This window comes from Fusarium pseudograminearum, chromosome 4 (genome assembly GCF_000303195.2).
Source record: "Fusarium pseudograminearum CS3096 chromosome 4, whole genome shotgun sequence".
In the NCBI taxonomy this organism is placed as follows: domain Eukaryota; kingdom Fungi; phylum Ascomycota; class Sordariomycetes; order Hypocreales; family Nectriaceae; genus Fusarium; species Fusarium pseudograminearum.
This window is the reverse complement of record NC_031954.1, coordinates 4,630,349-4,656,193: the sequence shown is the minus strand read 5'-3', so window position 1 is coordinate 4,656,193 and position 25,845 is coordinate 4,630,349. Positions and strand designations below refer to the sequence as shown.

The following is a 25,845-nucleotide window of genomic DNA, read 5'->3' as shown; positions in this document are numbered from 1 at the left end:
AATCACACCGCACTGTCAGCATGGGTACCCAGCTTCTTAGAGAAAGTTCAGACTAAACATAAAGCAAGATTAAAAACTTCTAAAATAGGCAACTCGTCATACCAACTGCCGAATATCCTTCATAGCGCGTCCCGCTTGATTCCAAAAGTGCCGTCCAGCCACGAGAACATTTTCTGGTGAACCACAGCCAAAGCCCCAATCTTAGCCTGCAAACCACCACCCTCCACTCCCTTACCAACCCACAAGTGCTTATCGTTGGGCCCCAGCGATGTAAGCTCCTCAAAAATGGGTTCCGAGTTCAGGTCGGGCGTGAAGTAGAAAGAATCTGCTGCGCCGGTGATCAGAGTGGGACACTTGATCTTGGAGAGGTAACCGCCCTTGAGTGATATCTGTTGCATTACACGAAGGACATCTGCGGGGGTATCTACCCCAAAGACCCATTTTCCGTGACCAAACTCCCATGCGATCTGGAAGTTGATGGCTGTGAGACGGTCGACGACCCAGTTGAAGATACCGTCGCTTAACCAACCAGATACCCAGCCATTGATAAACCAGGGCGGCATGCGGCTGCGAGTAATCTCAAACAGATCGTAGGGTCCATCGCAAGAGACGCATGCCTTGATTCGAGGATCAACAGCAGCGCGCAGTGATAGATACCCACCCAACGAGGCTCCGAAAATGGCGAGACGATCAAGATCCAGATCGTAGTCAGCAGCGACTTCATCCGTGACGAAATCCAAGACCTGGTTGACGACATGTTCCCAGTCTGGTCGAAGGCTCAGCTTTCCCAGTCGTAGAGGAAGACCCTGACCGGGGCCATCAAAGCTAAAGACAGCATAGCCTCGGGGAAGAGCACCAGCAGCACCGTAAAAGTACAGTTCTTCTTGGGTAGAGTCAAAACCACCAGTCTGAAGAACAAGTGGGATCTTGCCAGGTAGTCTGTGGTGAGGGGCAGGAACATAAAGTCTTCCTGGTAGTTTGATGTCTTTGTCGTACGGAATCTCAAAGTTCTTGACAGTGGCATCTAGTAACACCCATCCTTTATCAAATGCCGCAACACTGGCCTTTGACGAAGATATAATTCGTGGATCATCGGGAGTACAATGCAGAAGAAACTCGCTAGCACGCCAGTAATTGGCTGAGCGAATGTAACCCCAACATGCTCCTGTTCTGTCGTCGACAGCAGCAGCTTCCTCAGCCAAAGCCTGTGCCTTTTCGGCTTGTTCTCTCCAGGCCTTATACCAGCTCTCTGGGTCGCCATCTGTGATACGACTGGCAGTTGCGAGACATTCCCCGACTTCGGCACCCTGGAATGGAACAGTGCCAAGTAGTCGCAGAAATTCGAAATTGAAAAAGTCTGAGGGAAAGACTTTGTGCATGATGGGCAGTTGCCAGTAAACAGAAAAGATGGAAAAGATAGAGAGGTATGGGGATCGAAGGGTGATTGCAAATTCCTCAAAGACTCCATGAGTACGTAGATGTAGTCAACGATTCATGATTAGCCGCAAACACGAATAAACCGTTTTGGCGGATTACAGGACAAGCTAACATCTGATCAAAGTGCCGGGTTGTTAGATCCTGCGGTCAGCGCCGGCACCCGGCCTGAACTACGATCTTTGCTTACGGTGTGAGGATTCCATCGCCCCATCGAGGAGATGCATGGAATGAGGAGGGAATGGACGAGAAGCGAAGTAGCAAAACAAGGTGGCCAGGGGTGTTGCGAATCCTTCGGTCGTGCAGGATTTACACCCCTGTCAGACCAAGGCAACAATCCACAAGAATACAGGACATAGACTACCGTCAGGGTGTCAGAAAAAGTGTCCACTAAGAGCATAACGGATGAAATTAGTAGGTCATCTCATGCTACTTAGACTATACTCTTTAGGATATTTATTTTTATGCCCTGACACTTAGTCGGTAAACTTTTCTGCTACCCAGTAGACTACGTACTGTCAGAGTGGCTGATTGGTGAGAGCTGGTGATGTTCAGTTTCACACTTATACGATCGAGTCTGGAGTCAACTGGCAGAGAAGCTCAACAGCATCTATCAGTATTATTTTATTCAACATTCAGTTTGGACTATCTTCAACATCTTCTGACTATCAGACTTACACGCAATGTCGAGTCAATCCTTCCCAAAAGAGCCTATCGCCATCATTGGCACTTCCTGTCGCTTCCCCGGCGGCGCCAACACTCCCTCCAAATTATGGGATCTTCTCATTGAGAAGAGAGACGTTCAATCGCCCATTCCCCCTGAGCGCTTCAACGTCGATGCTTTTTACAGCAGAAATGGGGACAAGAACGGATGTACCGATGTCAAGATGGCGTATTTGTTGTCCGAGGACATCCGCTTGTTTGATGCCTCGTTCTTCAAGATCAACCCTCGTGAGGCCGAGGCAATGGACCCTCAGCAGAGGCTCTTGATTGAGGCTGTATACGAAGCAACCGAGACAGCTGGACTGCCGATGGAGGATCTGAAAGGATCTGACACTGCTGTCTACGTTGGATGTATGACTGGGGATTACCATGAGATGCTCATGCGTGACCCTCAGGATATGCCCAAGTACATGGCCACTGGCACAGCTCGGAGCATTCTCTCCAACCGAATTTCTTACCTTTTCGACTGGAAGGGTCCGTCGATGACTATTGACACAGCCTGTTCTTCCAGTCTTGTCGCCGTCTATGATGCTGTCACGGCCCTGCGCAATGGAGTATCTCGCATCGCCTGTGCAGGAGGTGTTAACCTCATTCTCGGTCCCGAAATGATGATTTCAGAATCCAAGTTGCACATGCTGTCGCCAACAGGCCGAAGCAGGATGTGGGATGCATCAGCTAACGGCTATGCACGAGGCGAGGGTGTAGCTGCCATCATGATGAAGACCTTGTCACAGGCCTTGGCTGATGGCGACCACATTGAGGGGATTATCCGAGAAATCGGAGTCAACTCAGACGGACGTAAGTAATTTGTCCACGAATATCTCATCGGGACTAACCAAGTTGTAGGTACTAATGGGATCACCCTACCCAGCCCTGATGCCCAAAAGGCACTGATCAGGCAAACCTACAGGAATGCTGGCCTAGATGTCTTCAAAGATCGATGCCAGTTCTTTGAGGCGCACGGAACTGGTACTCCTGCAGGAGACCCTCTTGAAGCCCGCGCTATCCATGAAGCTTTCTTCGACAGTGGTGATACTGTCACCGAGCCCATGTATGTGGGCTCTGTCAAGACAGCGATTGGTCATCTTGAGGGCTGCGCTGGTCTCGCTGGCATGATCAAAGCTCTTGAGGCTGTTAAGAGAGGCATCATTCCACCCAATCAGCTCTTCGAGACCTTGAACCCAGCTGTCAAGCCTTATACGTCCAATCTGAAGCTTCCCGTTGAATCTCAGCCGTGGCCCAAGTTGACTGGGGGGTTTCCGAGACGCGCCAGTGTAAACTCATTCGGGTTTGGTGGAACAAATGTTCATGCCATCATTGAACATTTCGACAATATGTCTTCAGAAAGCTCAGTCAATGATGTTATCTCTACTCCGCTGGTACTGTCAGCAAACAGCGAGCTTTCGTTGCGAGCCCAGATCTCCCAACTTGCCCAAGTCCTTGAGAATGCCGATAGTGAACAAATTGAGAGTATCTTGTACACCTTCGCCTACAGACGCTCTCAACTCCCTCTGAGGACCTTCTTCTCTGGACATGACCTACCGAGTCTCCAAGAGAAACTGAAGGGTGCCATTGTTGCGGATGCAGTTATACCTACTTCTAAGCAGGACTCTCCACTGGGTTCGGCCCCCCGCATCCTAGGTGTTTTCACCGGACAAGGTGCCCAGTGGCCTACCATGGGAAGGGAGCTCTTGAAGTCCTCGCCATTCGCTCGACAACTGATGGCTTCCCTTGAAGAGTCTCTGGCCAGTCTACCTGAGCCTCCTACGTGGACACTTACTGAACAGATCATGGCCGACAAAGACACCTCTCGTCTAAGCGAAGCCGCTATCTCACAACCTCTTTGCACCGCTGTCCAACTCATGGTGGTCGAGCTACTGCGCAAAGCCGGTATCAGCTTCGATTGCGTCATTGGTCACTCCTCTGGCGAGATCAGCGCTGCATATGCTGCTGGATTCCTATCCCTACATGACGCTATCAGAGTCGCATACTTCCGTGGTGTCTGTGCCAAACTTGCAGGTGGGGTCAATGGAGCTCCGGGATCTATGATGGCTGTCGGACTATCCTATGAGGAAGCTTCAGTCTTCTGCGAGGAGAACTTCCATGGCCTGGTTGATGTAGCTGCCAGCAACGCTCCTACTAGTACGACTCTATCGGGAGACAAGGCCAGTATTGAGGAGGCCAAGGTGCTACTAGATCAGCAAGGCACCTTTGCACGGGTTCTTCGGGTTGATACTGCGTACCATTCTCACCACATGCATCCTTGCGCTGAGCCATATCTTGATCTTCTTCACGCCGCCAATGTCAAAGCTCTTCCTGGCAATGACTCTTGTGAGTGGTACTCCAGTGTCTTGGGCGAACGCATCGATGCATCACTCCACGGTGAAGCGTTGGCTGGCGAATACTGGGTTGAGAATATGATCAACCCTGTCCTCTTCTCTGTGGCATCAGAACTTGTGGCTGGCTCTACAGTGCCCTGCAATGTGGCTCTCGAAGTTGGCCCTCACCCTGCGCTTAAAGGTCCTTTTAATCAGACCTATAAGCGCGCGAAAGAATCTCAACTACCGTATCAGGCCACTTTGTCCCGAAACATCCATGATGTGGCGGCATTGAGCGATACTCTTGGCTTCATCTGGTCTCACCTCGGAAAGAGCTCGGTTGACTTTACCTCTTACGCTCAAGCATTTTCAACATCCACAAACAAGACGCTTACAAAGGCTCTTCCGCCTTATCCTTGGGACCACACACAGTCGTTCTGGAGGGAGTCCAGAAAGTCGCTCAAGTATCGTCAACGTGTCCACCCACCCCACCCTCTACTAGGTGTGCGATCAGTGGAGGATCCAGGCGATAGCTTCCGATGGCTGAACCATCTACGCCTTGAAGATGTTCCATGGCTTGATGGACACAAGGTTGAGGGTCAAGTTGTGCTGCCGGCCGCTGCTTATTTGGTCATGGCCATGGAGTCTGCTCGCGCTATTGATGACAGCAAAGAAGTTCAGCTTGTCGAACTGTCTGAGGTCCACATTATGAGTGCCATCCAATTGAGCCAGGACTCACAAGCTATTGAGACTGTGTTCAACCTCGAGGTTAGCGATCATCAGCCAAGCCACGCAACCGCTATATGGTCTTTATCCACACCTCTGCGTGACGGTAACTGGAAATGCAACGCCAAGGGTCAGCTTCGTGTTGAGTTTGGCTCTACTGAAGGTGCTTCTCTCTTACCTACCCGAGTCAAGCCTGTCGCTTCTTTAACAACCGTGGACGTGGAGAGATTCTACAGTTCTTTGACAAGTATTGGGCTTGAGTACACCGGTGACTTCAAGCATCTCGACAGCATAGATCGTCAATTGGGTTTCGCATCAGCTCGAGCACGTCAAATCACCCCAGACTTCTCCGCGATAATCCATCCCGCCCTTTTGGACACAGCTTTCCAATCCGTCTTTGCTGCCTACTGCTGGCCCAATGATGGGAGTCTCCAAGCACCATTCGTGCCCACCTATTTCCGAAGTCTTCGCATTGTCAACACGAAGCAATTGGAACATGATGATGAGTTGGTTATTGACTCTTTCTTGACCAACACAAATGAGCGTGAGCTTACTGCGGATATGGATGTCTTTGAGGCCAGCAATAATGAGCCTGTGTTGCAACTTGAGGGATTGACGTGTACGTCCCTCCTTCGACCTGGACCTAGCAATGCCAAGGAGCTCTACACCAAGACTGAGTGGGAAGTCGACATTGCAAGTGCCATTGCTGATGCAGAGACAGAGGAAGCGGACGCAGAATCTGACCTGGAACTTGTGGATCTCTGCGAGCGTCTCTCTTACTTTTATCTCCGAGAACTCAACAAGGCAGTCAGTCGCGATGAAGTTTCCAATTTTGACTGGAACCACCAGCGTATCTTTGAGTGGGTTGATCATCTCTTCCCTTCTATCCAATCTGGCAACCATCCCACCATCAAGAAGGAGTGGTCCTCTGACTCACGGGATTGGCTCATGCAGCAATCATCCAAGTTCCCCGGTCGCATCGATCTCCAACTTATTCAGGCTGTTGGCGAGAACCTTCCTGCTGTCGTTCGCAAACAGACAACCATGTTGGAGCACATGGTCAAGGATGATATGCTTAACCGTATCTACAAGTACGGTCTCGGCTTTGAGAGGGCGAACGTCTATCTTGGTCGCATCTCCAAGCAGCTTGCTCATCAGTATCCCCGGATGAACATCCTGGAGATTGGTGCAGGTACCGGAGGCGCCACGAAGGGCATTCTCGAATCGCTTGGTACCACCTTTGAGAGTTACACCTTTACCGATATCTCTACTGGGTTCTTCGAGGCAGCCGCTGATACATTTGAGAACTGGGTTGCTAAGATGATCTTCAAGCCTCTGAACATCGAGAATGACCCGACAGAGCAAGGCTTTACAGAAGGACACTACGACTTCATCATCGCTTCGAATGTCCTCCACGCCACCAAGTCCCTTGACGTCACCATGAAGAACACACGCAAGCTTTTAAAGCCTGGTGGTCAGCTTCTTCTATTGGAGGTTACGAGTGACATTGTGCGAGTCAAGCTCATGATGTCTGGCCTCTCGGGTTGGTGGCTCGGAGGTGATGATGGACGTCGCTATGGGCCGACGATCCCCGTTTCTGAGTGGGATTCGTTGTTGAAGCAGACAGGCTTCTCGGGAGTTGACAAGACTGTCAACGACTTTGTGGACAACGAGAAGTACATGACCTCTGTTATGCTGTCGCAGGCTATCGATGATAAGGTCCAGCTCTTGAGACAGCCTCTTGCTATGTCTGGAGATTGGCTCTCATCGCACTCACTTACCATCGTTGGCGGGACGTCTCAGCGCATGTCTTCTAAGATGATGGAGTTTCTTACCCAATTGAGCGGGGTTCCCCGGAACCTGATTCAATTCGTTGAGACCTTTGAGCAACTGGCATCATCCGACATCCACGTCCGATCGGCCTTGGTGCTGGAGGATCTTGATGAGCCTATCTTCAAGAACCTGACAGACGACAAGCTTCGTGGAGTACAGCGACTTATGAATGAGTCTCGGCAGGTACTCTGGGTCTCAAAGGGATGTCAGCGTGATGACCCCTTCGCCAACATGTCTGTGGGCATGTGTCGCAGCCTGGCTTCCGAGTACCCTCACATTAATTTGCAGCACGTCGACATCGAAGGAGAGATCTCAGAGCTCACGTCATCCCGTCTTATGGAAGCGTTTCTGCAACTGGTGTACAGAGGATCTCTCAAGTCTGACAATATTGTCTGCTCCATCGAGGCAGAGCTGATCCTTCGGGATAATAAATGGTTCATCCCCCGTGTCAAGTCGGATCAGGCACTGAATGACCAGCTCAACGCCAGTAAGATGACTCTTCAAACCAACAAGACTCTGACTAGCGACACGATTGAGATTCAGCAGCGACGTAACCAGTTCGTCATCATTGAGCCAGTTCCTTCCCTTTCTCTCTCAAGCTCGTCGTCGCTAGTTGACATTACCGTCACGCACTCCCTTCTTTACCCGTTCAAGATCGGTCAGAAGTCGTCCGGATATCTCTGCCATGGATACACAGAGTGCGAACCCAAAACGCGAGTACTAGCTGTATCTGAAACCAATCGGTCCAAGATCTCTGTGCCTTCATTCTTTGTATGGGATTTGACTACCACCGATGCTGAGCCCGCGAAGCTTTTGCACAAGACCGCATTCACAATCGCGGCTCAGAGGGTTTTGGGAGACGTCGACAGTGGCTCCACGGTCCTGATTCATGAGGCGGATGGTTTCATCGGGTCTGCTCTTCGATGGAAGGCAGAAGATCTTGGCCTTACGGTTGTCTTGACTACCTCCGACTTAAGCAAGGCCAAGTCGGGCGACGTGACCTTTGTACACGCTCTGGCTCCGGAGCGCGCACTGAAGAAGGTCGTCCGTAAAGACACCAAGCTGATCGTGGATCTCTCTGGAAGAGACTACGAAACTACTGGATCTCCCTTCAGCCGAAGCGTCTCTACCTATACCCGAGTTGTTCAGTTACACGATATCCTCGGTGACCATCCCCAAGGCATCGAAGACCCAATCATTCACGGCGTTCGTGACGCAATGCGCTCCACGCTTAAGTTACATGAAGTTGCACCAGTCATCAGGATAACCGATTTGGCCAACAAGCCAGTTTCTATCAAGGACTATGCCACTATTGTTGACTTCTCAGCCGACGCTGCCATTCCAGCTGTCATCCAGCCTATTGAGGGTGATCGCCTCTTCCGATCAGACAAGACCTATCTTCTGATCGGATTTACTGGAGGTCTCGGAAAGGCTCTTTGCCGATGGATGGTATCATGCGGCGTTCGTCATATTGCTTTGACTACGCGAAACGTCGACACCGTTGACAAGGTTTGGCTGGAAGAGTTGCAAATGCAGGGCGCCCAAGTCAACCTCTTCCAAGTAGATGTCAGTGATAAGGACGCATTGACCGGGGCCTACCAGCAGGTCGTCGAGCAGATGCCTCCCGTTTGTGCTGCTGCCAATGCTGCTTTGCTTCTGTCGGATCGTACCTTTAGTGAGCTGAAGGTCCAGGATTTTCTCAAGGTCTTCGGGCCAAAGGTCAAGGCTACCCAGAACCTTCATGACCTACTCAAGGACCAGAAGCTTGACTTCTTCATCATGTTCTCTTCTCTTGCTAGCGTTGTCGGCAACCGTGGTCAGACCAACTATGCTGCTTCCAACCTGTTTATGAGCGCCATCGCCGAACAGCGTCGTGCTCAAGGTCTTGCTGCCTCTGTGATGCATATTGGCATGGTTCTCGGTGTTGGTTATGTTTCCTCAACTGGCGCACATGAAGCTACTCTCCGAAGTTACAACTATATGGCTATTTCTGAGACTGATCTCCGAAACATGTTTTCCCAGGCCATCCTCGTTGGCCAGCCCGATTCCGGTCATGGTCCGGAGCTTATCACTGGTCTCAACCGATACAGCCTTGAGTCCGATGCTCAGAAGTACTTCTGGCGTGACAACATGCGCTTCTCCCATCATACACTCGAGGAAGAGCGTCAAGAGCGTTCTTCTTCGACAAAAATCTCTATGTCTCAGCGTCTTGAGGAGGCCAAGGATGCTGCAGAGATCTTGGCAATTGTTGAGGAGGAGTTTTGCACTAAACTCGAGCGTATGCTTCAGGCTGAGGCTGGATCCATCAAGACCTCCCAATCCCTCCTAGGTCTGGGCGTCGATTCTCTCATCGCTGCTGAGATTCGATCGTGGTTCTTCAAGGAGCTTGATATTGACACTCCTGTGCTTGAGATTCTCAATACTGCTTCTATCTCGGAACTTTGCTCCACAGCTGTGTCTAACTTACCGTCGGTTTCTGGACAGTCGATTGAGTCCAAGACTGAGGTGACCAAGCAGGTAAGACCACACACTACTCATTCGGTATGACTATTTCTAACATACATAGGCCATTGAATCTCTCGATACTGTTCCGACCTCCACTGAAGCCTCATCGGCACTGCCTACCGACTCCGAGACATTTACCCGTCCCAACTCTACTGAGGACACCACTAGTGACGACGATTCTTTAGAGAAGTTTATGTCTAGGCCTAAGGACTTTAGGCCTAAAGTCATCCGCAGTGGTCCTATGTCTTTTGCCCAAGAACGCCTCTGGTTCCTACAGGAATTCCTTCAGGATGATACAACTTACAGCGTCACGATGCACTACCGCATCAGTGGCCCTCTACGCTTGAAGGACCTGGGAGATGCTTTCAACCAAGTCATTAAACGGCACGAAACTCTTCGCACTGCATTCTTCGTTGATACAGAGACTGGCCTCCCCAGACAGGCTGTGCTAGAGCAGTCGCCCTTCCGCTTGGTTGTCAGGCACAACTCTACCGGCTGCTATGAGTATGAGCGTATGAAAAAGATGCCGTATAATCTTGAGAGTGGCGATGTAGTCAGAGCCCAGATTGTTCCCATCTCTGATGACGAGCATGATCTCATCTTTGGCTTCCACCACATTGCCTTGGACGGATTTAGTGCACAGATTATGGTACGGGACTTGGCCATGGCTTACTCTGGACTAAGTCTTACACCTAAGGATGTTGGGTATCTTGACTTTGCTATCGCACAGAAGGCGACCAAGTTCCCTACTGTCAGCATTGACTACTGGAAGGCTGAGTTCGAGGAGCCACCACCAACACTCCCAGTCTTCGACTTTGCTGAGACCAAGATGCGGGTTCCTCTGACTCACTACACCACGCGGGCCTATGAGAGGACACTTCCTGTTGAGTCGGGCGCGAAGACGAAAGCAGCTGCTAGAGACCTCGGAGTGACTCCCTTTCACATCCACCTCGCAGCACTTCAATTTGTCCTTTGGGATCTCGCTTCTACCAGTGATGTCTGCATTGGTATCACCGATGCCAACAAGAATGACGCCGCTTTCATGGATGTAGTTGGCTTTTTCGTCAACCTTTTGCCTTTGCGCCTGAAGTCAGGGGCATCACAGACACTAGCTGGATTAGCCTGTGAGGCCAAGACCAAGGCCAACCAAGCCCTTGCACACTCTCAGATCCCCTTCGATGTTCTCCTTGACGAGCTGAAGCTTCCTCGCTCTACAATGCACAGTCCTCTATTCCAAGTAGTTCTTAACTACAAGATGGGCTCCACTCAAAAGGTACCTCTCGGAGACTGTCAGGCCCAGCTTGTCACGTTCAAGGACGCCAACAACCCATACGATTTGACATTCGACATCGAGACTTACAATGATGGATCTACCTCTATTGTTGTCAAGACGCAAGAGTACCTATACACACAAAGTGAACTTGGCTTCATTGTCGACAGGTACACCGATATTCTCTCTCTCTTTGCCAGTGAGTCTTCCCAGACTCTCGGTCAGGCCTGCAAGCCCACTACTGCCCAGATCCAGAAGGCTCTGAGCCTGGGAAGGGGAGAGAGGATCCCATCACCTCGCTTCGAGACGCTATCGCACTACTTTGATGATTGGGTTGAGCAGCAACCTGATGCAACTGTGCTGAAGACTGATGATGGCAAAACCTTGACCTATCGTCAATTGAAGGGTTTGTTAAACCAGATTGCGGCCAAATTGATCGATGGTGGCGTCATCCAAGGGTCTAAGGTCGGTGTCTACTGCGAGCCGAGCTTGTACATCTTCGCTCTACTCATAGCCATCGCTAAGGCCGGTGGTGTTTACGTGCCACTGGACGCTCAGAACCCGATCAAGCGTCTTCAGCTCATCGTCAACGACTGTCGACCCGACGTTATTGTGATCGATGACTCAACCAAGGACTCGGCGATTGAACTGGAGACAACTGCCAAGATCTTCAATGTTTACAGCATTGACCTGACTTCTTCGGAAGCTCCCGAGATTGAGAACCGCGCGCAAGGGTCGGGTATGGGCTACATCTATTACACCAGTGGAACAACAGGTGTGCCCAAGGGTGTTGCGCTCACTCACACCAATCTTGTACATCACATCGACAGTTGTATTCATTTCACCAGCATGAAACGATGCACGATGCTGCAACAGGCTCCTCTTGGCTTCGACATGTCGCTCACCCAGATGTCACTGGTGGCGATGTTTGGAGGAACTCTCATTGTTGCTTCAAGTGAGACCCGCAAAGATCCCATGCAGATCGCTCAATTGATGCTAGCTGAGAGGGTCACGCACACGTTTATGACACCTACGCTGGCTTTGGCTGTGATTCACCATGGGTATGAGTATCTCAGTCAATGCGTTGACTGGGAGTTTGCTTTACTCTCTGGCGAGGCTGTTCGCGCCCACGTTCCACCCGAGTTCAAGCGCCTTGCGCTCAGGAACCTCAGTCTATACGATGGCTACGGGCCAACGGAGATTACCATCAACAGTAGTTGTGGTCTGAACGAGCTTGACGAGAACACCCCTCACGATACGCGTAACCCAAGCATCGGTCTCACACTTCCTAACTATTCTTGCTACATCTTGGATGAGAACATGCATCCTATCCGACCTGGATTCGCTGGCGAGTTGGTCGTTGGTGGTTGCGGTATCGCCATGGGTTACCTTAACAGGGAGGATCTTACCCAGGCTAGGTTCCTTCCCGACCCTTTCGCTTCACCTGAGGATGTCTCGCGTGGCTGGACCCGTATGTATCGCACCGGTGATAAGGCAAGAATCTTACCCGACGGTCGGATCACCTTCCTTGGCCGTATCGCTGGGGATTCGCAGATCAAGCTTAGAGGATTCCGCATCGAGCTGGAGGATGTTGCCAACACCATTGTTAAAGCCTCAATGGGTGTCATTCCAGAAGCAGCTGTATCATTGAGACAGGGTGAGAATGGTGATGGAGAAAGTGCTTTCTTAGTGGCTTTCGCCATCATCTCCGAGGTCCACCGTCCTTCAGACATTAAGGTCTACCTCAAGAACCTACTCAAGGAGTTATCCCTTCCTCGATACATGATTCCTGCCAAGATTGTCCCTATCGACAAGCTTCCCATGAACGCCTCAGGCAAGCTGGATCAGTACGCTCTCGATGCTATCCCCATCCCTCTGGATGACGACGCCAAAGTTTCTCAACCGCTCTCCGAGACTCAAGAGGCACTCAAGTTGGGCTGGCTCAAGGCCTTACCACCTGTAGCCGCAGACGCCACTATTGGGCCTGATACCGACTTTTTCGCTGCTGGTGGCAACTCCCTCCGCATTGTGTCGCTACGAGAGTACATTTCTCGGGTCTTCGGTGTCACTGTCTCTGTATTTGATCTCTTCCAGGCTAGCACACTGAGCGAGATGGCGGCCAAGATTGACAGTTCAAGTGAGGCCATCGACACAGAGCCTATCGACTGGGAATCAGAAACCCATGTTGGCTCAACTACCCCGATGGTGAAATCGGCAGTATCTCAGAAACCGGACGGATTACAGGTGGCCCTTACTGGATCGACCGGCTTCTTGGGTCTCGCTATTCTCAAGGCACTCCTTGCGGATAAGCGCGTAGCAAAGGTGCACTGCCTTGCTATTCGTTCCCCGGCCAAACAAAACCCCGTCTTTGCATCCTCTCGAGTCGCATGCTATCACGGCGATTTGACTCTTCCCTACCTTGGTCTTCCCCAAGAGCAATTTATCGCACTTGCGCAATCATTCGACCGAATCATCCACAATGGCGCTGATGTTTCATTCCTCAAGAGATTCCAGTCTCTCAAACGCTCCAATGTCGAAGCAACTCGGAAACTTGCACGAGTTGCAATGGATCGCTGCATTCCTTTCCACTTTATCTCTACTGGTGGAGTTGTGAACCTCACTGGTCTAGATGGGCTTCCTGAAGTTTCCGTTTCTGAACACAAGCCACCTATGGATGGGTCGTATGGTTATATCGCTTCCAAGTGGGCTTCAGAGCGTATTTTAGAATCTTGTGCGGAGAAGGGCCTCCCAGTCTGGATTCATCGTCCAAGCAACATCACGGGCACGAATGCACCAAGTCATGACTTAATGCAGAACATCTTCCGTTACTCGGCTGAGACAAGATCTTTGCCAGACCTCTCCGGATGGAAGGGTTACTTTGACTTTGTTCCTGTTGAGGACGTGGCGCAGGGCATTGTCAATTCTGTCACCGAGACTAGAGAGCCACAGCTAGTCTATCGTCATCACTGCGGTGCAAAGAAGATTGCTGTTGATGATCTTAAGGATCACTTTGAGACGGAGCAGGGCAAGACGATGGAAACAGTCAACGTGGAGGAGTGGCTGAAGCGTGCTAAGAATGCTGGTCTTGATCCTTTGACTGCTACTTTGGTGGAGAAGACCCTTAGCCAGGGTAGCGGTATCGTTCCCTGGCTTCGAATGGGTAGTTCATAGATGTTTTTCTAGCTAGTTGGAGGTTACGTCCCGATAGATTATTTTGAAGCTTATTGCTATTCACTTGTCAACTTCAGCCTCCTATGGATGCCCTGGGATAGTCTCTTTCGACACATATCATATATGGCGACTGAAGGGCCAACTGCAACCTGCTGTAGGACCATAAGGAATCTAAGCTTTTCTCTATCAGTGCACTAAGCTTATCCTAAATTTCTTAATTCCGTACACTAAAAGAGAAGTTTCCAGCTACTTGCTTTGAATTGTGCTTTATTTGCTTTGCCCTCTAACATTGTCGGTAAAGCGATATTGATTCCACTAACAAGAGAAGAAAATAAGCATTCGAGGCAATGCATGCCACGCAGCTTTGGGTCAAGAAATATTTTTGCGAGACCTACATCATACATGGATCTACATGGCTAGACATGTAAGCTGTATCTTGGCATCAGCTAAGGTTAACCCACATAATGGACTTGAAAGCTGACTTATATACGACAGCGGTCGGGCTGTGTCGGATAATTCTTTCCCTTTGAGGTTAGACTTTGCGACGCCTACAGGACATGGAATTTCACAACACCATTGTCGTCATCAACTGCGAATTTTGTTAGGAGTTGTACCAAGAGGTGATACGCAGATGAAAGGTTCAGCAAGTGCTCAGAGATAGAAGCGGAAAATGGCTTGTCGTACAAATCTCAAGATGTATAAATATCTAGGCGTTTCCTTCCAAAGACTGCCAATATCATCAACATCACAATCTCTATCATCAAGCCTCAGATCAACATGAAATCAATCCTCTTCTTCACTCTTTACGCTGCTTCTGGCATTGCCCAGGAAAATGTCGCTGAAAACAGTAGCACCAAGAGCCCCATTCTCCATCTCAGCGAAGACGACAATTTCAACTTTGACATTCTCACCGGTCTAGGCCAAGCTCATAACGACGGCGCAGACATCAATCCTGTTCTTTCTGTTGCAAAAGATATTATCCCAGGCGACTTTGAAAGCTACAGTAAGGAATGGTTCAAGCTTGCGAACCTGACCAAAACTCAAGCCCTCGATCCTGAAATCGCCTATAACCCCATCAATGTGAGGGCTACGTGGTTCTCGATTGCCAACTACTTCCGTCGAGCTGATGTGTACAATCGGGCTGACTGGGATGACCCACGCATCAATGACTACTGGGATGAGCAAACATCTGCTTTTAACAAAGCCATCGCTGCATTGCCCGTTCCAGGTGAAAGAGTTGATATTCCCTCTACCACCGGGTCTTTCAACATCTCCGGAATCTGGTATTCACAGCCTCATACCAACAACAGTACCAAGAAGCATCCAACACTCATTCTTACTCAAGGCTTTGATGCTGCTCAAGAGGATCTGTACTCCACCATTGTCGCACCCGGACTTGCTCGCGGTTACAACATCTTCTCGTTTGAAGGTCCTGGTCAGCCAACTCCCCGCAGAGAGCAGGGTGTGGGATTTATCCCAGACTGGGAGCAGGCTGTGACACCGGCAGTCGACTATCTGCTCACTCAGAAAGCTGCTTTCGTGGATCCCAAAAAGCTGATTCTGTACGGGCATTCTTTTGGCGGCTATCTCGCGGCTCGTGCAGCTGTGTTTGAACCGCGCCTCTCAGCACTGATGCTCAACGGTGGAGTCCTCGACGGGTACGAAGCATACACGAACTTTCTCCCCTCAAAGCTGCTCAAGATACTCGAATCTGGTGAGAAAGAAGCATTTGACAAGGCCATGAATGCCTTGCTAGACGACCCAGATGCCTCCACCGATCTCAAGTGGGGTATGCTTCAGGCAAAGTGGGCATTCAAGACCAAGTCAATCTATGAGTTTTTCCAAATGACAAAGGAGTACACTCTGAAGGGTGGCCTATTGGATCGTATCAAGATTCCTGTCTGGCTTGCCGATGGTGAATACGAGACTCTTATGGCGGGTCAGTCAAAGCTCGTCAAGGACCAACTGGGAAATAATGCGGAGCTGCATTTCTTTAACGGTACTTCTGGATTCCATTGCCAGACTGGAGCTACCCAGGAACTGGCCAGAGTCATGTTTGCCTGGTTGGATAAAGTCTTGGGCTCTTGAGTGGCCCCGATTCATTGACCCCTGTGGCGCTTTGTTATCTTTCTCGCTTGATATATGTCAAATGAGGGGGTTGTTTGTTGGTATTTTCGATTGGTCAAAACATTGGCCCCACGATGTTTGTGATATCACGCCAAGATGATTATGACTCCCAAGCTCATCTACCTTCCCACGCTGGGGACAAGTCGCTCTTTTATTAGATTGTCTAGTTTAAACATCGAATTCCGTTTCACATTACTGCAATCCCCGTGTTAATGTTTTCGACTTTGATGCTTTCGCCTATTGGGGCACAGCTGTTTGCAATTGTTTCGAATGATGCTTCCAATTTGGCTTAGTAGCTTAGTAGTTTATATTCCCCAGATGGAATACCTCATCACTGCGCACAGATACCAAAGATCCTTTCACGACACACAATCACTGCCTTGCACTGTCAAACTGCATCACTACCTCCTTGGCATGTCCAATCAACAAATGTATACCATGACCTCAGACGCCAGCTGGAGGACCCATCTTGCAAAGGTCATGCGGCCTCTTTTCGTATACAAATATCTTGTTCTCCCTCAACCTGAATGACAATTTGAGGTTCTCAAGACTGATACCGATTGATCATGAGAGTCACAGTAATTGGTGGAGGCCCATCGGGTCTTGTGACACTAAAGTACCTTTTGAACGCTCACCTCAGCTTGGACTCTGACCCCATTGAGGTGAGACTCTTTGAGCTCGATGATACTATTGGTGGTGTGTTTGCCACAAGAGTATACGAAGATGCCGAGGTAGGTAACATAGCCACAAGGTTAGTCCAGATCTGGAGAAAAGACGTCAAGGCTGACTTTATCAGCTTGTATCTTCCAAACAGTTGACAACATTCTCCGACTTTCGTTGTCCCCAAGAGAAGGACTTCCTTAGTGCCAACGACTACCTGCAGTATCTCAAGGACTACTGTTCCTACTTCGATCTTTGGCCGCACATCACTCTTGGAGTGGAGGTCCAAAGTGTAACATCTACTTCCTCAAAGGCTTATGTCATTTCTTATTCCAGTAAAGACGGCAAAGTCTTCACTTGGGACTGTGATGCTGTCGCAGTATGCTCAGGACTACACAAAGAGCCTAACCTCCCTTCAATTCCAGGGCTTCAACATGTCCCTGAAGTCATTCACTCGTCAGATTTTAAGACGAAGAGCCAGTTTGGGATTAACAAAACCGTCATGGTCATTGGATCAGGTGAGACTGGTGCCGATATAGCCTATCTTGCTGTCACGTCCCCGACGAAGCAGGTTTTGATGTGCCATAAGGACGGCTTCCACTTTGCACCCAAAGTATAATCATCAAGCACATATCTTAGAAGACTTCCGTGCTAATGATGACGTATCAGCGCAACCCAGGACCGGTTCTGTTTCCCATTCTTGGTAGGAAGCCCAATCCCAACGAGCCAGGTATCCCCATCGACGTTAGCCGAGCAAACCTATTCGACACAACTTATGTCCACCCCGCGCTCCGCAACAGCATGATACTCTGGGACTACTACAATTACTACATTAAGTCACTGCTTTGGGTCTCCTCTGGTACCACCTTTGGTATGGACCAGTGGATTGGGGAGATCAGCAAGGCCCGCCATCATCCCTCCAAGAGTACGTCATTCTCTCTGCCACTACTGAAAGTTCAACCGACATTTATCTTTATAGTCTTCTTCAACAAGTCGATGAAAGTATGTCCATACCTAAGTCTTCCATATCGACCCAAACAGCCAGGCCCGCAACTCTGGCTCTACGCTTTGCGATCAGCATTCGTGCAGACACCAATTCCCGATACGCACGGCAAACAGGTGGATCTTGCACCTTTACCCGAGAAGATCAACAAAGATGGAACAATTGAGTTTTTCGATAACAGGAGACCCGAGTTTGAGCGACTCAAGCACCAAGTCATTCGCCCTGATATGGTTATTCTTTGCACTGGCTACAAACAATCGTTTCCCTTCCTCCAAGAGTTATTCCAAGGCGAACAGAAACATCCTTCGTCATTTGTATGTGGGATCTGGGAGGAGGGTCGACCGGAACTTGGCTTCATAGGTTTCATGAGACCATCCTTGGGAGCCATCCCACCCTTGGCAGAAATGCAGGCCCAGCTATGGGTGCTTAATTTAGTTTCACCTCACGAAGTTGCCCGCCTCAAAGCAGAGGATGATGAACACTACAGACTTCACACGAAGTCAACGGACCGTGTGACATACGGGGTTGATCACGAAAGCTATGCCTATCAGCTGGCCTTGGACATGAACGCAGCTCCTGGCTTCACAGACATTTTGCAAAGAGCATCGCTTACCAAACTCCCTGCAACATTTCGTCTATTAATTATTTGGGCATTTGGTGCCCATTTTAGTACCAAGTTTCGCCTCATTGGACCGTGGGCTTGGGAGAGAGCAGAAGAACTGCTGGTATCCAACGAGTTTTGGGAGACCATTACGAGACGGCCGATATTGTTTGGTAAGACCCAACCGACTTCTTGTAGCGCGAGACTAACAAGCTAGGACATATTCTTGTTTCAATTGTACCAATGGCAATTTTTGGTCCACTAAGCATGCTATACTACCTGTTTTATTCTGTGCTTGGATTTCACGGTTAAGTCGTACAGCGGACATATCGAGTCGCGTTTTTGTATCTGTCAGGCATCATGTCTCTAGCAGTTTTATTATTATATTCAATTAGGCATCAGTGTCCACAATGGCACGCTTCTGCCTGGTAGTGGACTTGTTAGGCCCAGAAAAGCTTTGTCGCATGAGAAGTGCAGAACCAACAGCTCTCACCGTAACGAATTCTCTACTAACAACACACTGCGGCTGTTTCCCCAATTATTCTCAACAAAATTCTATACAAGGCCAATAAACGCATTTTTGCTAAATAATGACGTTCCTGATATTGAAGACTGATATTGACTGTAGTTATTAAATAGAAGCCGTGTTGTCAAGAACTTGATGAAGATTGGCCTCATGCAACAGCAACGAGCATAAGGGCATGATTCAAGGGATGTCAATGCGTGAAGACACTTGCGCTCCCATTGGTGACTGCCTAATCGGCTATGGATATCTTCATTTAGTTGAGACATAGTTTCGTCAACATGTTGGTTCTAACCAACACCGAGGGACTTGTTTATGGTGATGCCTGAGGCGACATACCACATCAATTTATAAGCGCCATATTCTGCAACTCTTTTGCGGAACCATATCTCACGATTACAATATCATTTCTCCTTCTTCAAATTCACAGCAGGATTATACCAAGCACATCCTTTATCTTGACAAAATGACCTCTCGTGGACCGAAACCACCTATACTTCTACCTCCACCAGACCCGACTCTTAAAACACGCCCAGTCCCGCAAGAACGCCACTTTCTCGTGCGGTCATTTGGGCCAGGAGGATTGCCTGACGCTCAACAGAATTTTCTTACTGTCGAAGAATTGAAGAAACAACAAGCGGAGACCAGTGCCTGTGGCATTGGGCGGGACGTAGAAGATGACGCCCAACATATCTACGAACAGCTTCTGGAAGACGAAAACACAGATTTGCGTAACGACGGTTCCATTACGGGTGAGAAGACCTGGGGTCCCACCATCGTTGTTACGGCATACTCCGAGAAGGCCAGTGAAAATCTCGATCAAGCTATCACGAACCTTGTCGAGATCATTCGGCGTTATTTCCTTCGATGTTCTCGCACTGGGCCGTTCGCACGCGAGGCATTCAAACGCCTTGAGTTCAAGGTTCTTGCAGACAAAGACTTATTGGAAGATGCATCCGACGACCGCGTCAGAGAAGAGTTCAACGCCTATGTCCGTACTCTGCGACTCTTTGATCCTGATTCAGGCTGGGAAGAAGACGATCGAAGATGGTACAAAGATAATCTCAACAGGCCTCATGGTCCCCTGCGCTACGGCTTCTGCATTGCACTAGATGAGGAAATGATTGGAACTCTCGCCGCAATCAGTTTCCCCGATGATCTGAACAGCGATTCGGAACTCTTGAAGGACATTTCCATCAAGTTAGTGGAGCGTCGTTGGAGATACACGAAAGAGGCGCACAACCAATATGGTCTTGTCCCCACAATGGAAAACGTCTATCGAGGCAAAGACATGTGTCCTCTTCTTGACCTGCCCTTGATTTGTGCCGATTATCACTATTATCAAAATTTCGAAGAAATGTTTCCACTACGCAAGTTTCGCGATTACCACTAGGATACACTATCTTTTAGTCGATGGCATGGGTTTTATCTTCCATTCAGCATAGTTATTGTTAAATATGATCTCTCGGGATATCTTATACCTCTGATGGAATTGGTTTTACTTGAGCTGCAGAAACTATCTGTGAATGCGCCTAAACTCAAGCTTGAATATAGTTGAATATATCGAGCTGACATGAGTGACACCTGGATATCCCAATCACGAGACAGCTTAGTCCGAATATTTCTCGCCAAGTCTAGTTCAGAAATGGTGCTGATACTGCGTTAAGCACCAATGGTAGAGTCGATAGAGACGACATGATATGGGTTCAGCTCTTATTAGGACAACGATGTCTCTTCAATTATAATATACTCCTCTAGCTATTATATATCTGGATCCCAACAGATCCACACTTGCGTGGATCTCTACCAGATTCTACCAATACCAGCACCCAGCTTGACGACAGCAGGTACCAGAGGGAGAGGTGTCAACTTGAACTTGTAGTCAGCCTTGTAAAAGTTGCCCTTCTGCGTGATGTTGACTCCAGCATGGCCCCAATCGTTCTCTGTTGCATGATTAGTTTATATGGTTGATCAAGGGATTCGGTGGACACTCACTAGCTCCAAGGTTGGCATAGCCATCAAGTTCCTCATCACCACAAACACAGGTGTTGGGAGAGTCCATGGGAATGACAAGACCATAAGTGCTGAGAGCCTCGCTGGTGTTGCCTCGGAAAACGTTACCCTCGACAAGAACCTGATCATGTTAGCTTTTCGGTGTAAGATCTGGGGCATTGTAAGATCTTACCTGGTTGTCGGATCGACTATGGATGGCCTGGTACAGGAAGTCCTCGTAAAGGTTGTTGTAGATGTGCTGGTGACCGAATCGTCCAGCGGGTCCACGGGTACCCATGTGTCGCCAGTAGTTGTGGTGGTATGTAACGTGAAGGTGGCCGAGGTCGAGATCGCGGAAGGTAGCATCGTTTCCGATGAGAGAGGACTTCCAGTGGTCATGGAAGTAGTTCCATGAGACGGTGATGAAGTCAGAGGCTCGGATGATATCGACTTGTCCGTCCTGTTCACACAATTAGCTATCTTCCTCTATCTATCGGTTGTGAACTTACGTATTTGTCTGGGCCGTCATTGATATCGGAAGAGAACTCGTTGTGATCAATCCAGACGCGGGTGCTGTTGCGGATGGTGATGCAGTCGTTATCGAGAATCTCGGTGATCTTGAGGTTCTGAACAATGACATTGTCTCCGTTGTAGATGTTCAATCCCTTGCCGGTGATGTGGGCGGAAAGACCAACACCGATGAGCGAAGTGTTGGATCCGACGGCAAGACGAGCGGGCAGAACGATCTTGCCCTTGAGCTTGACGATCTTGGGCGCATTGCCCTTGACGGCCTCGACAAGCTGCTCAGCAGTCGTAACGGTGACAGTTTTGCCGCCCTTGCCACCGGTGGTGACACCAATGGGGTTGTCCTTTGCGTAACCCTCGACACCCCAAGTAGCAATCTTGAGGTAGTCAGAAGGGAAAGCGACGGTGAGAGTCGCAAAGACGCAGCAAATGGCCGACAACAGCTTCATCTTGACGGTAGAAACAAAGACGAGAGAGAGGATGAGGATGAGAGGTGCCAATGGCTCAAAGTTCCGTCTCTGCTCATGGTTATATAGGCAGGGTCACTGCGTTGTTTTTTCTTCATGTGCATGCATTGAAGCTCTTGTCTGGGGTTCTTGGCGAGCTTGGAGCTGTAGCTTCTTGCGATCAATGCGGGGAATCCCTGCTCCGGACCGCTAGTTAGCACCAATTATACTGTGTAAATCCTGGGGGTTTGTGCGAATGAGTGTTGTTATTGGTGGAAGAAGGTGTTCCGTCTAATTACGGTTAAATTTAGAGGTTGGCTAAGAACAGGGTCCTTCCCTAATCGGTATGTTAAGTCGGGGTTGATCATTATCACGAAATAATTGCCTGGCTGGGAAGACTTGGCAAGTTCTGTTTGTCCTGTCTCAATGGAAGGGAGTGTTGGAGATACCAGTGGCCATAGATCATATCGATCTAGAAGACAGAGCAGAGTCTCGGTACTCAATGGCTTTACTCTACCTGACGTCTTGTCTGATAACACAAGATCAACCTCTAATATTTCGTATCAAACTCTTCGTATAATTCGAAAGATCTAATCGAAGTTCCAGGCCTTTGTTGGTTCAAGATCAAAGTACCATTGGGGGTTGGGGTAGGTGGGGGCAGTGACAGCTCGTGGCCCAAGTTCCCGGAATGTTGATATGTTCTGATCCTCGGATGAACTTTACGTTCCACTGCGGCTGAACAGATCATGATTTATCATCCGACTGTGGGGGATACCACGAGATATTATCTTTTCGATCGCGTGCATATTGGCACTATCTTTATTCCCCGCTAACATCCGAGCCGAGATGTAAGCCATTTCAAAGGACTTCGATGCATGTGCCAGCATGGTAATGGTGACAACTCTCATGCTTATTGTTTAATATTCTCTACCATGCTGTCTGTATAAATGTTATGAAGTAACCGCACTTATTAATTGACGAGGAACGTTTGGTAAATATCTGTAATAGCTAAGCAAGCGCTTTCAATCTCAACAGAACGAAAATTACAAACGTAGACGTGAAATGTTGGAGTAACAATGCGTGATGAAATTATGAAATCATTCGCCTGACAATTTGCTTTGGTACTAGACTGTGAGCTCATATCTTAGGATCAGCGTTAGAATCTCATATACTGTATTATTATCTTAATCTCTCAGTTAAGCAACGACTGAATATGAAGGATTGTTGAGTGAGATCAGTTAAGAAGAATAGATACTCGACTGCCAGTAAAATACCCTACATTGAGTTGAAGCTTGTCTTATCGCCCGAAATCTTATCTTATCCGCAAGTGTGTTATCTAATCAGCGTCGCCCGCTTATCGAATTGTCATGGCTTTGTGCATATTCATTCAAACCGAAATAGATGCAATTAAGTCAGTTGCATGTACCCGTGCATCCCATCCCATTCCGTGTTGATGCCTAATACGCCCTCTTTCAGGTGAGAGGACAATCATAATTCCAAACCCTTCTGGGCTTTTAGCTGAAATGATTGAAACTGTGATTCATGCATCATGTTTCGTAGCTAAGCAGCATAGAGATTTGCCTTCCCGTTAAGGCATCGATGAATTATCAAAGCTGCCCCGAGTCAAATCCTCACATAGCGTCTGGACGTAAACGACAAGACAATATCATCCAAAGCGCAACTGTGAATGTAAAATTGAACAAGATTTGAAGCTTAACACATATGATTATGACAAGATCGATCGGATTGCGGTTTATCAGAGTTCAGCCTCATAAAACAATTAGGCGTAGCGATCGCGTGCCATCAAGGGTGGCAGGAAACAATATCAGGACTTCCATTTGGCATCACCTCAACATCCGGCTGCTACGAGTCATGATTAAAGATTAAAATCTTTAATTATCTTGCCATCGCGTGCTGCCATTGGCGCTGATCCCTATGTGATCAACCTGCGCTCGGACTAGGGCCAACATGTCGATTCTGCAAATCAACGGGCTGTAAGGCGTAGTACCGCTGTCCACCGTCAGTGCATACGAGACGTGGCTTTCAGATCTCGCTAAGAGTTGTTCAACACCATATGAGGTAAAGTGAAAAGGGACGGGGAGACGGAACGGGAGCTTAATAAACATAGTGCACAATCGATCTGCGCTATTGCGTGGCTGTTTGACTATTAGATGCAGAAAATTACGATTAAAATTAGATATCTACTCTTTCTCCAACAGCTCAATCGTCTTGTGGTCTTCCATGGCCGGCACCAAACGCGCCACAATAGCTTTAACTCGCTCCTTGGTCTGCATAGTATAGGGGCACAGAACCCAGGAGTAACCCGCCATCAGAGACTTGCGGTACTCGATCATGACTTCGGGATCGTCGCTGGACAGCTTTGGTCCACCGAATTCGTGCAGCTTGGCGAGGTAGTGGTCCAACACCTCTATCTCATGGGCACGACGATCTTCGACTGTAAGAGCCGACATGATAAAGTAGACAATGTCAGTAAAGCATGATCCAATGTGGACGATTTGCCAATCGACAAGCACCGGAGTATCTTGCTCCTCAGACCAGGCCATGTTGCCCAGATGAGCATCACCATGAAGAATGCATTGGAACTTGGGGTTTCTGGTAGCGAACCACTTGGTGATGACGGCAGTCATGCGCTTCTGGTCTTTCATGTGTTCAGGAATTGGGGGACGGTCTTCACCAAGAACAATAGCATCCCACATACTGCAAAGGCCAAGCACCGAAGTCTCATAGTGGCTGTCGAGCCAAGGAACGGTAGATGCTTCGACACCCCATGTCGCGGCATGTAAAGCGGCAAAGTGCTCCACAGTCTTCTTGACGCGATCGACCGGCCAGGTATCGACAGGATCGGCGAAGGAAAAGTTTGCGGCAGCAAGGTCCTCCATAATAAGGATGGCGTTGTTGTCACTTTTCTCGGCCCACAATTTGCGCGGGATATTGAGATGGGGCACCTGAGGGCCCAAATTGTTGTAAAAGTCGACCTCGCGGTTGTAAAGTGACAGTATGAATGGGAACTGAGCCAGCATGGCAGGGTTGAAGCCACCCTTGATGCAGACGCGCAAGGGCTTGAGGATGGTCTCATCACCGTCTGCTTGTTCAGGCGTGGCTGTCATCAGGACCAACGTGGCTGTCCCGCCAATAGTGTCGTTGAGCTTGAGCGTGGCATTTTTAACGCCGATCTTGGGAGAGAGCCAATCGGTGGTGATGTCCTGGGGAAGACTGGGGAGGAGAGTCGAGGCCATTGTATGTATGTATGTATGATGTGATGGGATGTGATTGCGAGTATTATCGGGCAGTGGGTAGAGATGAAATGGCATGCAACTGACGTATCATGCAGAAAGTTGGAAAAAAGAAAGAAGAGAACACAACATTATGTGGGCTTGGGGGTAAAGGGGAAAGGGGTTACCTGTTATACTCTGCAGGTGTCTGTAACGCAACCGACAAGACAAACATCCATGATTGTGATTCCGTCCCAACGGTTCTCTTTTCCTACCAAGGTCAGCATTTAGACTAGTTGCGTATGGGGGAGAGGACTGGGCAGGCAAAGACAGGGCAAGCTATTTGATGACATTGCCTTGAATTTGTGGGTTTGTCTATCTCGGTTATGCGAGTGCCTGACGAAAGAATCCCTTGTTGCGACATTCTCTCCACATTCATTGCTTCGTGCCGTTGGGACTAGCCATACGGACTCCTTCGGGGGCGGTCCAGGATCTTCCCGCGTCCGTCAATATGATTTGCGTGCTAGTCATGTCTCGGACCAGGATGTGGTCCCCCGTTCGCGAGCGAGTCTTGGTTAGTCTTAGCTTCAGTGTCATGCCAGGGCAGAGAAACCACCCCAACTTTGTCATGTTTCAATTGTCAACCCTCTCGTAATAAAGTGAGCGCACCCTTGATGTCCAATTGCGAGGGTGCGGCTAAAACGGAACAAGGAGAAAAAGCAAAATAAAAATGATAGTTAAATGCACTCACTGCC

General features: G+C 49.0%; 7 protein-coding genes across 7 annotated transcripts; 4 read left to right on the top strand and 3 right to left on the bottom strand.

Annotated features, from left to right (window-relative positions):
* Positions 1–119: 119 nt before the first annotated feature.
* FPSE_07915 (uncharacterized protein) lies at positions 120–1,379 on the bottom strand (the record flags this gene model as incomplete). The annotated part of the gene is made up of 1 exon (XM_009261033.1): positions 120–1,379. One exon carries the CDS (start codon positions 1,377–1,379, stop codon positions 120–122), a length of 1,260 nt encoding a protein of 419 aa, XP_009259308.1.
* Positions 1,380–2,117: 738 nt separating this feature from the next.
* On the top strand, positions 2,118–13,980 carry PKS10 (the record flags this gene model as incomplete). The annotated part of the gene is made up of 3 exons (XM_009261032.1): positions 2,118–2,955; positions 3,004–9,551; positions 9,601–13,980. The coding sequence occupies 3 exons, from the start codon at positions 2,118–2,120 to the stop codon at positions 13,978–13,980; spliced, it is 11,766 nt and encodes a 3,921-aa protein (XP_009259307.1).
* Positions 13,981–14,757: 777 nt separating this feature from the next.
* Positions 14,758–16,068, top strand: FPSE_07913 (uncharacterized protein; the record flags this gene model as incomplete). The annotated part of the gene is made up of 1 exon (XM_009261031.1): positions 14,758–16,068. The coding sequence occupies one exon, from the start codon at positions 14,758–14,760 to the stop codon at positions 16,066–16,068; it is 1,311 nt and encodes a 436-aa protein (XP_009259306.1).
* Positions 16,069–16,673: 605 nt separating this feature from the next.
* On the top strand, positions 16,674–18,803 carry FPSE_07912 (uncharacterized protein; the record flags this gene model as incomplete). The annotated part of the gene is made up of 7 exons (XM_009261030.1): positions 16,674–16,838; positions 16,922–17,380; positions 17,437–17,692; positions 17,747–17,769; positions 17,809–18,084; positions 18,441–18,544; positions 18,767–18,803. The coding sequence occupies 7 exons, from the start codon at positions 16,674–16,676 to the stop codon at positions 18,801–18,803; spliced, it is 1,320 nt and encodes a 439-aa protein (XP_009259305.1).
* A 557-nt stretch (positions 18,804–19,360) lies between these two features.
* FPSE_07911 (uncharacterized protein) lies at positions 19,361–20,287 on the top strand (the record flags this gene model as incomplete). The annotated part of the gene is made up of 1 exon (XM_009261029.1): positions 19,361–20,287. The coding sequence occupies one exon, from the start codon at positions 19,361–19,363 to the stop codon at positions 20,285–20,287; it is 927 nt and encodes a 308-aa protein (XP_009259304.1).
* Positions 20,288–20,697: 410 nt separating this feature from the next.
* On the bottom strand, positions 20,698–21,860 carry FPSE_07910 (uncharacterized protein; the record flags this gene model as incomplete). The annotated part of the gene is made up of 4 exons (XM_009261028.1): positions 20,698–20,837; positions 20,890–21,028; positions 21,080–21,346; positions 21,396–21,860. The coding sequence occupies 4 exons, from the start codon at positions 21,858–21,860 to the stop codon at positions 20,698–20,700; spliced, it is 1,011 nt and encodes a 336-aa protein (XP_009259303.1).
* Positions 21,861–24,058: 2,198 nt separating this feature from the next.
* On the bottom strand, positions 24,059–25,114 carry FPSE_07909 (uncharacterized protein; the record flags this gene model as incomplete). Its single annotated transcript, XM_009261027.1, has 1 exon — positions 24,059–25,114. One exon carries the CDS (start codon positions 25,112–25,114, stop codon positions 24,059–24,061), a length of 1,056 nt encoding a protein of 351 aa, XP_009259302.1.
* Between the last annotated feature and the right edge of the window lie 731 nt (positions 25,115–25,845).